Source organism: Erpetoichthys calabaricus, chromosome 4, assembly GCF_900747795.2.
Source record: "Erpetoichthys calabaricus chromosome 4, fErpCal1.3, whole genome shotgun sequence".
NCBI lineage: Eukaryota > Metazoa > Chordata > Cladistia > Polypteriformes > Polypteridae > Erpetoichthys > Erpetoichthys calabaricus.
Window position 1 is genome coordinate 195,038,303 of NC_041397.2, and position 12,567 is coordinate 195,050,869.

The 12,567-nt window shown below is 34.2% G+C and overlaps 1 protein-coding gene across 2 annotated transcripts in view; it reads left to right on the top strand.

Moving 5' to 3' along the window:
* prdm15 (PR domain containing 15) overlaps window positions 1-12,567 on the top strand; it is a 109,322-nt gene that overhangs the window by 7,607 nt on the left and 89,148 nt on the right. For both annotated transcript variants that reach the window (XM_051927068.1, XM_051927069.1), the window contains exons 2-4: window positions 3,383-3,429; window positions 3,890-3,983; window positions 11,898-12,051. In XM_051927068.1, coding sequence (XP_051783028.1) covers window positions 3,393-3,429; window positions 3,890-3,983; window positions 11,898-12,051 — 285 coding nt within the window. In that variant the 5' untranslated portion in view covers window positions 3,383-3,392. The remainder of the gene's footprint in view (window positions 1-3,382; window positions 3,430-3,889; window positions 3,984-11,897; window positions 12,052-12,567) is intronic.

Consider the following 12,567-nt stretch of genomic DNA (forward strand, 5'->3'; position numbering starts at 1 on the left):
CGAAGGAGTCCCCAGAAGGTATGCCCTCTAGCACCCCCTCCAGGGACTCCAAAAAGGGTGGGTACTCCAAACTGCTGTTTGGCGCATACGCGCAAACAACAGTTAGGACCCGTCCCCCCACCTGAAGGCGGAGGGAGGCTACCCTCTCGTCCACTGGGGTAAACCCCAATGAACAGGCTCCAAGTTGGGGGGCAATAAGTATGCCCACATCCGCTCGGTGCCTGTCACTGGGGGCAACTCCAGAGTGGTAGAGAGTTCAGCCCCTCTCAAGGAGATTGGTTCCAGAGTCCAAGCTGTGCGTCGAGATGAGTCCGACTATATCTAGCCGGAACCTCTTGACCTCACACACTAGCTCAGGCTCCTTCCCCTTCAAAGAGGGGAATTTTGATAAATTCTAATTATTCTGAACACATGTACAGTGCAGCAAAACTAATAAAAGTAGAACTTTGGGGACCTTCTATTGTTGTCTCAGTATTGTCTTGAAAATAATTAAACTCCTAAAAAAAACTCCATCCTAAAGTGTTTTCCCACACACATTAGCTGAATGGGCAAATGTTATACTAAACTGAACTCAGAATTTTATTTGAACATGTTATGTTCTTGATTCTGCATTTATTGTTTAAAACCAGACACACCTGTTTTTTAGCTATTTTTCTTTTTTTGGTTTTAGAATTTGATTACATTTCTCGTATTTTGCTTTCATATTTCTAAAAATTACTTAATCTTCTTGGTATTGATGATTCAGTTGTGAGTTGGAACTAACAGCTTGCATATAGAAAATGTCCATTTGCCAAGGTGCCAGCTAGCTATTTGGTTATTATTTAAAGAAAAACTGATAAGTGAAAGTGTAATTACTAGTACATAGTGAACACATAACATGAAAAACTAAAAACTTTGCTGCGGGATATGTGTTCTAATGGTCAGAATAATACTGTATACCATTTTATGTACTTTGTTTATCCTAATTAAAAGAGATGGACAAAAGGAACAATTACCTACAGACATTAAACATACACACAGACCTTTTCAGACTCTTATGGATCAAACCAGACACCAGATAACAATCGTAAACAATGTAGTTTACTAGAACCAGTAAATGTACACTGAAAAAGAAAATAGAAGGTGCAGAAACTACAGCAACAACACACATGGGAATCTCTACAATTAAAGATCATTTTTAGTATTTTTCAAGTCAGTTATTTTTTCACAATCATGGTATATATTAATTTGCCACATAAAACTGTTCTAAAGTGAAGTGTTTGTTTATAAATTTAAAAAAATAACTAGCCTGCTCTTACATTTTCAAATGGATGTGTAGGGGCAAGAGTAAAACATCTACTTTGAAGCAGCAAAGATTTCGATTTAAGAAAATGTGTCTTATGAATTTATGAGGCATGCTTGTGACAACAAAAGTAAAATAAGATAGAAGTAATACATTTTATCACATATTCATGGTATGATTTTCTTGACAAAAAGATAAGTTTTCTGTCTGCTTTTCTGCTTGTGGTGCCTGTTGTGTGTGGAGCTTTGACATTTTCCATAGGTGCAGCCACAACTCGCCAGATCTCCACTTGTGCTTGTTTAAGTTTTATTCTGTCAAGGGTTGTAACAAATGGTACTACAAAACTGTGCAAGTGTGTTATATAATGACAGATTTGTCAGTGTGCCCTGAAATCATCTGATTTAAGTACGCATCTGCGGTTATTCAAAATGTCCACGTATGCTGGCACTCCATATGTACTCAAATTTCATATAACCTATGGAGTTAGATTCATGACAAGTGGCAGCATTTATTAAATTGCAACATTTTAATCAACTGGGTACAATATACTGAATGGTCTCTCCTCCCTTGTAACATCTTCATGTTTTTATGAAAATTAAATCTTAAAAAAAAAAAAAAAAAAACTAATAATGAGTGTTAATGCTTCCCTGCTACTCACTAAAAGGAATTATGTTATTGTTAAAATTAAGTGTATTTGCACTTTCATGAAGCAAACTACAGTAAAACACACGACCTTAATTTAATAAAAAATGTAAAAAGATATTAAAATGCTGCTGTAATTTAATAATTTTTTGTAATGTATTTGTTTATTTATTTTTAGCCCTTCACTGAGGATCTAGAAGGCCTGGGCATGTTCACACTGATAAATACCACAATCTTTGTAAATGTCATAATTCACTACTTTAAGATGAGCCTCTGCGGTGGGTTGGCACCCTGCCTGGGATTGATTCCTGCCTTGTGCCCTGTGTTGGCTGGGATTGGCTCCAGCAGACCCCCCCCCGTGACCCTGTGTTTGGATTCAGCGGGTTGGAAAATGGATCACAGGCCCCTGGGTGACTTAGCTCCTTAACCGAGAATTAATCATATTTTTAACAGTGGAGCATGTGGGCATCCAGTAGTGTAGTTCTGCGTGGTATTTTCCACTGTTGCGTTCAGTGCGTGGAGACTCCCGATCATTTCATCAAGTAGGTTTGTGGGTTTTGGGTTTGTAACCCTTGGTCATTTCAGCACACAGAGGCTTCATCATTTCATTGTGCCTGGGGGCTTGTGAAAAGGCCCCTTGCTGTCCAGGGCCCCTGGGCACGCACCCAGAACACCCTGAAGGTAGAGCAGCCCATGCCTTTAGAGGACTGAAAACTGTTAAAGCTAAGTCTTAAATTAAAGTAGAACTGCTTACATCTTTTTGAGATGTATTTCATTCCATTTTGCACTTTCTTGGTTATACTGTGCTTGTGTATTCAATTTAAAAAAAAAAAGGTGGAGAATTGATGATGCTGCAATTTTGATGAGGCTTGGAGAGACCACAGAACTTTTATATAGAGTATGTATGTTGCCCCAGTCTTCACGTGTGTTTTCTGCCATATCTCAGACATGCTGTCAGGTTTGTTCTGATAATTTTCTAAGGCATATGAGGAGGTGGGTGTGTTTTGTACCTTGAATTACAGTACTAGTGTAAGTTACTACATTGGGTTCATTGCTACTTGACCCATATTCTTGCGACTGTAACTTTTAATAAGACAGTTTTAAAAAATGAATATGTAAATTTTGTATCACTTACTACAGTAGATTTTTTCTAGGTGGGTTCATCTTTTAGTATATATATTTAAGACTCAAGTGAAATGGTGTCAAATGAAGGAAGACAACATTACGCCTTTAAATCAATTTTAAATGTAAATCTGAAGTAATAACCACAATCCTCGATAACATAATAGGGCAGCAAATTATTCTTATATCTCTCTGGACTTCTGGAATCCAGTGTGAACTTGACCCTTAGTAGATAAGAGAGAGATACACTGACAGTTGTATGCTTTATTTTAATAATACATTAAATATGATCTTGTTTTGTGAACAGGACTTTTTTTTTTTTTTTTTTTTTTGCAGAAAGGTAAAGATGACTGAAAATGTTGAGGATGAATCATTGTTTGTATGTAAGTATACATCCAGGGTTATTCAGACTTATTTATGGTTGCTAAGCTATTGGAACAGGGATAAAAACAGAGGAAATATTTTAATGTAATCCCCTGTTTATCTTCACTCACAATTGGTGCATTTTAGATTTTTTTAATATTCAATTTTAGTACTTTTAGGACCACTTTGCTTTTTTTAACTTAAACTTAAATTGAAGAACATTATATTCTGTCACATGATTGCACCAGCGACAGCTAATATTTTAATACCTCCAGAGCAAATAATTGAACAGCACTGATTTTTTTTTTTTTAAACACGGAAAGGTATATCATATAGTTGGTTGTTATTATAATTAATTGATTATATAGAGTCTAGAGGTTTTAATAATAATTGACACTTATTGCTGTATCGTTCTACATGGTCACCTTAGCCAGTTGTCAATGTACTCTTTTTAGAAAAACACAATTTCAATTTTCACAGGGTGTGATGACTGTGGCCAGTACCATGACTCGGAGTGTCCGGAACTGGGACCTGTTGTAAAAGTAAAGGATTCATTTGTCTTGAGCAGAGCAAGGTGAGTTATCTGGATGACGTGTTCAATTAATTAAAGTATACTTCTTGATTTTTTTTTAAAGGATATATGCCATTGTGTAGTTACATTTTCACCAAAGAACATAAATTAGGTTTTATAGTTTATTCACCATAAGTCTGTAAACATTTGGGCGATTGATATTTTTATTTTTTTAATATAAACTATTTTCTTATAAAGGGTTTGTTTCCTCACTTCTCTGGAATTGTATTTTTTGTTGAATACTCTTACTTTTTGTACTCTATTTTATGTATGTTAAGTTAAATGGTGACTTTAAATTGGTCTGATGTGATAGTGTGGATATGAGTATGAATGTGTCCTTTGTTGAACTTGTGTTCTATTCAAACCTGATTTGCCTTGTTCACTATGTTGCCTGGGTAGGCTCTGGTCCCTCACGGCCATGAATTGGATCAGTCAGTTGAAAAATAAATGGATGGATGAACCTCTTGCTGACAACTCTTGAAATAAATTATGCAGATTAAGACATTACATGGAACTAAAAGTTTATGTCATAGTAACATTTAGTATATTTAGTAGGATTTGTTTTGTTATAACTTTTACTTATAAAAATAATACAGACATACAAAATAAGGACAGCAGCAACAATCATTCCCCCACATAACACAGACAGTTTAACACAAAAACACACTTCCATCTGCTTTCTCTGGAACAACAGGCATGTTATAACCATGCAACAATCACTTTAATCAGAAAGGCAACCTGTATTTCCCTTCCCAACGTCCCCTCTCTAATGATATTTCAGAGTAGATAAAGGGCATGGAAGTTATTCTTGACTTGCTGAGCCGGAATATGGTCCCACTCCTGTAAGTCTGTAGCTGTCACAGCCCATATATTGTCCAGCATCTGGATGCAATCCTCAACATACCAAAGTTATTCCCTGAAGAACAACCAGTTTGACTGCTATGGATCCAAGGGTTTGTTTTGACCAGCTGTGTCATAAAATCTGATGGAAACATTCAACTACCTTTTTATCACACCTTACTGTTCATCAAGTTCTTGGCAAATATGAAGAAAGCAACCCAGATGCAGGGTAAAGAATAACTTTGTTCAAAAAACAGTAGTCTTAATGTCTTACATCTATAATGTGGAATTTGTCTATACCACACAATAGCTGTATGCCATAGAATGAACTGTGATTTTCCAAACAAGCTACAAAGCACAGAATACTTCACAAAAGCAATACTGTAGGATCAATGTGTGTCAAGAAGGAAACCCAATAGTCTAAATAATTGTTTTTGTTCAGATATGCGTTTCCACTCCAATACACTTTATAACTCTTCGCTGGAACTTAGATGATATCTTTAGTCCACTGAAAGCTAAACACTTTATAATTAGTAAATAGTTTTCCAAAAGGTTGTTCCATATTGCCTACTTATATGTAATTAGTACTATCCAATAAGGATTCATCATAACTGTTTGGTAAAGGTATTTCTGGATTTTTTAAAATCCAGATTACAGAAGGAGCAATTAAGAAAATCACTCTCTCAAAATGCATCTTTAGTGAAATCTCAATCAAAGCTGTGCATTAGAACTAGAGGAAATCCCATAAGTTATTTGGCTGTTACATCACTTGCAAGTCAGAAAACTAGACAAAGTATATGATCTCTAATTTACTTTTTGAGCCATGGATAAAAATTGTAAAATCACCATTATGCTATTCCCTTCTTTTTTTGTTAGGAACTCCCTATATTAACTAGAACATACAATTTTCTTTTATATGCTATCATGATCAAGAACACAGTGAACATTCTTAACAAAAGTGGTAAAACTTTAAGTAAGCTAGAATTGACAAGAAGCTCTAAGATTAATTTGTAGAGGGAAGAAAGATGTAAGTGTCATTTAATTTCCTTTATCTCAGCCTTGCTTAGGATGGCATAAACTATGGGTTCCTGGGTTCTTAGTCTGCTAATTGAGAAAAAGTTGACCCCTGTGGAAAAGGTAGAGAAGTAAAATAGAAATATCTTATAAAGACACTTTTTTTTGGCAAGTGCCAGCTAGTATTCTTCTAAGTCTCTGCCACCCTTGAGAAAAGGGTTATAAAGGATTAGCTTTGAACACACCACCAGCTAACTTATTTTTATCTCCTCTTAGAATTCTTGAAAGTGTGAAACAAGCGTTTTCTTTTTAACTTTATTTAATTCTTATACAATTTCCTGGATTAATAACTTCTTGCCTGAGTAATTGACTTGATAACTCCTTTTGTATAACTCAAGACTCATAATGTGTTTCCTCATTAGGGATACATAGCTAGGCCTTAAACCAGACTTCTTTTGTATATGATGCTCATAAGAAATGGAAAATTAAAAGGATTATAATATGTTTTTTTGCTTCAGTTATTTTATGCAGTAATAATGAAGCTTACAAAGACTGAAACAAATACCCTTCTCTGATCCTAATGACAGTTTATCTATCTGGCCTTATCTAAGAAACTTGAATATCTCATCTTCCCGCTCTTTCTTCTTTGTGCCATCCATAAATAAATTAATCTACCATTATGAAGTATAATTTCTTATCCTGCAGCTACAGAATGTGTTATGTTTCATCTTCCAATGACTGTGTCTACATCTGTCTTTTTTTACAACTAACTATGGTTGCAAATAGTAATAGCTGGTACTTTTCTGAAATGGTAGGCCCTTTGTCATGCATGTTTCCACTACAAGTCCCTTGTTCAACAGCAGACATCAGTATCATCAGCAATTCATTAAGAGTTCTAAGAGAGCTAAGTCTGTGGTTTGCATAGCATTTGCTTTTCTGAAAGATATTTTGCTTTTAATTAAAATTATTTGTGTGTCATGAACATATTTAAACAGCTGAACTCCCATTGTTTGGGAAACATGTAACCAAGATTTAATCATCTTCAATGCATCATGTCTTCTCCACTTGTTTCAGGCTGTTCAGTTATTTCAACTCTTCATCCTACCAAGGAAATGATGCCTGTTTGTTGACAACATTGTTTTATTCGTGACAGTGTTAAGAGCACCCTGACAGAACAACAGACTTCAGTGGCTTAAATGAAAGAACCTGCACATGGATTAGCAATGCAGTATTTCAGAGTAGTGGCCTCAGTAGTAGTGTGGCTAGACTGTAGCAACATCTGAACACAAAACTTGCAATAAGTTAACTGAAGGCAAGTAGTGAACTATACCAATGAACAATGAAATGCTTCGCATCTACACTATTTGTTTTTTTTTTTTTTTTGTCATACCTGTTAAGGGCCATATTTTACAATATTTTTACCTTAGTTTTCTAATGACAAGATAAGGTAAAAGCTGGGTTTCTGTATTGTACTAATATGTGAAAGAGCTTTTCTTAATATTTTAGGCTTTGCATAAGCTCCACAGACATGCTTTTTGTATCTATATTTGCACATCCTCCCCTCACCATAGTCAGGAGTATATGGCATATGCATATATAAGGCTATTTTGCATTGACATTGAATAGTCTAAAAGAGATTAGAAGCTAATTAGTAAATAGTGAGATTGTGTAAGCTTTTAAAAGTGCAATGTTCAAATTTAACCTTTATTTCTCCATTTGATTGCAATCCTCGTCACATTAATAAACATTTAATAAGACATACTGTAGTACTCAGCCAGCAGTACCAGTTCAGGTTACTTGCCATGCAATAGATCATTTAAGCATTTTCTTTATTATTTTCTATCCCAGCACTAGTTTTCATTTGCCTGTCTGCTATGAAGCACAGATTTGTGATGAGCCAATGTATTCGTTTTCCTTCTATGTCAGTCATAGAATGCTGCAGTTCCATTAGAGACACCAAAGGTCTCATGATAGACTCCTTTTATAGTACTTTTCCTTTCATGGTTCTAGATTTTGGAGGATTTATCTGTTGTATACAAACTTGAAGCAGTGCATTTTTTCCCTCAAGCTTTTCAGTTGACTCTTTTGTACTTTGTGGAGCTTTGAAGGCACTGGAACATTTTCTCGGCAGATTTCCTAATTTAATACATTTCAGTTATATAATCAGGGATTTCTGCTCCTTTCTGTTAGGAGCTGTAATAGGACTGTATAGGACTTCTTAGAGATGAAGCATTTAATTTCAATTTAAGAAGATGGTATTAGCTAATTAGAACTTATAAGGATGGTATTAAGCAAATCATGTAATCTTTAACAGCAGTTTATATTCATATGATTGATTGATTATGTTTTTATTGCAGGTGTATGATAAATTCACAGCAGTTAGTCAGTTTTTGTTTCTTTGTTCCTGAAACTAGGCTAAGGAACTTTTTAACATTCTAATATTTTAGAAATCACAGAGCCACCCTGGTCATTCTAGAGGTAGAGCAGTTACTGCACTTAGGAGACTTGTATTTTAAACAATGTAATATTGTCACCACTAGCTTATACTTGAGGAACCCATCAATTAACTATTAGTAATAGAATGGTGTTAGACATATGTATGAAATACAATATATAACTTTAAAACTGAGTGCAGTTTTTCCAGACTTTAACATCATTTTTAATTTATAGGCTTTGATGTTTGCAGGTCATACAATGACAGTTATGATTCCATATAGAATCACTTTTGAATGAATTGATTTTGTGATATATACTAAAGCTTGTGATTTGTGGCTTTTTTGAAAAAAATAAAATTGTTTCACAAAGTAGATTTTTGACACAAAATCTGTATCATTATGAAAGGATGTTTAAGTCGTAAAGTTGTGAGTTTGAAGTCCCCATTAATTTACTGGTAATTAAACGATGAGTAAAGCTAACATTTACATTTCACAATGAATAAAGTTTTTTATACCTAGTAAACCACTGAAAAGTTTATCTTCTGCCATATATGTCTTAATTAATGCCAATGCCTAAAGGTTATATCATTCTTGATTAAGCTAAAAAAAAAAAAGGTTACTGCTGGTTCAGGTGAAGTTGAAGTAAAATTTAAGTTTATTGCTGTCTAATTCTCCTTATTCCAGCAACACAGACTTAATAGCATAAAAACACAACTGTACAGAGTGCATCACAAAAGTACAAATAATTCAAAATATTAATGCCCAGACCTAGACAAATACAGTACAGTAATCACATGATACAACTAAAGAGTAATACATCACACAACACAAGATTTAAACAATGCAACTCCTTACATATAATCATATCCTAATAAAAGTAGTACAGTAATAGCAATAGTAAAAAATGAGCATAATCAAAACCTGATGCATTATACAGGAAGTCCAGAGTTTCAAAACCTAATTACCTTGGATTACCTTGGACGAAGAAAAACTGTTACAATGACAAAGTGCCTTGGTAGAGATAGATCTAAACTGTCTGTCTGAAAGAAATGAATTGAACAAAGACATGATATTGTTAGCTCATCTGAGAAGCCATCTGCCATGCAGGATACTGAAACAGTTTTCACTACTCTCTCCACCCTTTACCAGTTTTGTTCAGTGATGGTGCAGTACCAGGTTGTAAAAATGTTGTGTGCTCTGTGTTATTGCTGTATCAAACATTACAAGCAAAGGTCTGGAGATGTTACATTTTTTCAACTGGCGAGGAAGGAAAAGTCTTTCAGTAGGCTTTTTAATAGTGCTGTTTGTCTGCTAAAAGTGTTGTTTAAATAATTTATATTTTATCATCATTGATAGTATAATATTGTCTCTTCATAATCTGTATGTATGAATGTATGAAAGCATTCAAAAACTATTAATATTTTATTAACTAGGGGGCTTTGCCCCCTGCTCGCTTCGCTCACCCACCTCCTTTATCAACTTATGATTGATATAAGTAAGTAGCTTCCATTTTCTGTACAGTAACAGCATTTACAACTGATGATGAGCAAATAATGATTTGTTTCCATGTTAATTATTTTCAGTACTCAGAACTGTTTTTGATAGTACCTAAGCTTATTTTGAAATGTTTTAATAGTCTGTTAGAGAAGTAAAAATTAGCTATCAAGAGCAATAATATAAACTAAGTTTATTAGAATGTATCCTTCTCCATTTTCCACAAGACAGAGGGGAATAGTCACTCTGCAAGTGTTATTTTTGAACCAAGAGTGTTAATAATTGATTAAACAGTCACAGCCCAGTTTTACTTTATTCCTTAAAATTGTGCATAAAACAGCAATTTTTTCTTTAAACATTTAATGCATATTTAAAAATTCTGAGCTGCAGTTTTCTTTGTCTCCATGATATAATAGCAGAGCTTAATATAAAACCTATAATAGTGTGAACCTGTCAATGGGGAGCATGTGGTATGAAAATGAATTGATTTTTAACAGAATGCTAAATTCATTTGCCATAATAAGAAGGTTAGCACTGGTAGTTTATTTATTTAACAGCCTTTGGCATGTTAGTACAAATGTTGCACTGATTCCAGATAGACTGTTTCTAGTTGAATGAGCGCAAGTTATTATTTCAGTGTCTCTTCAATGGAAGTCAGGAGATTCCACCTTGTGCACATAATCAGTTTCACTTTTCACTGAAGCTTATACATGGGTTCATTTCTTTGTTATTTGTGTTCCAAATGTAGGGTATGACATCTGTGCAGAACTGAGTTATACACATTAAGATCACATAATGTAACATTATAAAATGTAAAGAAATACAATACAGGTTAATAATTTTTGCAGCCACAGTAAACAATTTCAAAGGATGGCTATCACTAATCGCATGCTGTACTGCATCAAGAATGTGATCAACCTCATTTGGTAGTCTGAGAATTAGAAGTCAAAACCAATAAATCCTGTGATAAATACGGCAAGCCACTGGATGAATAAGGAGCATTAGCTATAACATTTTGAGCAACTAAGTTTGACCTTTATTTTCTTTACCTACCTGCCTCTGGTGTTGTTTATGTTCTCCGATCTCTTGTTTCAATACTTTCATATATTCATTTTTAAAATCCGCACCATCTTAAAGGTGACTTATATGGACATTTAAGTTAATGTAAGGCTGCAGATTTGGGTTCAAAAGGTAAAGAGCAACAGATTTAAAAACTCTTTGTTCCCAGAGCTATAACCATTTTGAATTCTGTTACTTGTAAGTGATACCGCTGAATACTGAAATTTATTATTGTGTACTGTAATTATTCTTCTTTGTTCAAATCTTGATTGTTTGTATATATATGGTATCACTAATTGTCAGTTATTGTGCCTTGGCTTATTTTGTTGTATCTGTGTAACAATGCCTTATGTTTTGTACTTGCCTGCTTCAAACAAATTTCCCTCTAGAATAATAAAGACTATATAACCTAACCTAATGTAAGTACACTTCTATGTCCAGTCACCCATCAAGTCTGACATATTTATTTAGACAATAAGCATCAGTGTATTAAGATCTTATACCCAGTTATTCTAATTTGGGTTGTGCAGTGCTGGCATCTATCCCAGTAACATTGGGTACAAGGCAGGAAATCGGCCTCATACAGGGTACCAGCCAATCACAAGCCACATTTACAGTCACCAGTGTGGGATGAGGTACAGTGGAGAACCTTGACAAAACCATATGTAGTCATGTGGAGAATGTGCAAAATCCACAACAAATGTGCCAAAAAATGATTTTAAGATCTATTCCTTGAAGATATAAGGCTATATCCCTTACAGCTAAGTCACCCATCAAGAAAACACGTTAAGAGAAAATTGAACCCTTTGTTTAGTCAACATTCTGCAGTGTAATCATGATGATTTAAAAGTAAGATACATAGGGTCTTGGAAGGGTGTTTGGCAAAATTGTGAATGACTAAGCATTTGTTCTAAAATAGTAAGTGAAAAAATGTTTCTGCTGTTGGAGAAATCAGAATAAAAGCTGCAGTTTACCAGGTAGACCCAAATATACTGAATGTAAGTGGTTATAAATCTAAACAGACAAATTTAGCATATTACCTAAATGACCATCTATATTTTTTGCCAAAATATAGATCATCTTTGCCAGATAGTCTGGAAATAAAGAAGATTAGTCATGAAGTGGAAGGAGTCTTTGTGTTGACTCAGCTTGTAAAACGAACACAGTTTGGACCCTTTGAAGCCAAGAGAGTAGCAAAGCTGGAAAAGGAAATGTCATTCTCTTTAAAGGTGGGAGGATTTGTAATTTTTAGTTTCTTTATATGAAGGTTATTTGTATGTGTGTCTAATTATTTAAGATATTATAGTATAAACATTATGTTGTAGAAGTGTTTATATGAATTATTTCAAATTTAACAGAGTGTCAGTCTTTGTAAAGTACTAGGTAAGGTTCAGAGTCACCACTGTCTTACTGTGTGAATTTCAAGGCAGTATTTTAACTTCGTAACTGTCAAAATACACGTGTAATAAAAAAATACCCTTTTCACCTATAAAATTTCTTTAAACACTATTAATTATTGAGTGTCAGTCTTTGTAAAGTACTAGGTAAGGTTCAGAGTCACCACTGTCTTACTGTGTGAATTTCAAGGCAGTATTTTAACTTAGTAACTGTCAAAATACACGTGTAATAAAAAAATACCCTTTTCACCTATAAAATTTCTTTAAACACTATTAATTATTGAAGATCTTAATATAAAATAAAAAAGTGTTTTGGCATTTAAAATGAACATTTCTTTCTGTATATAT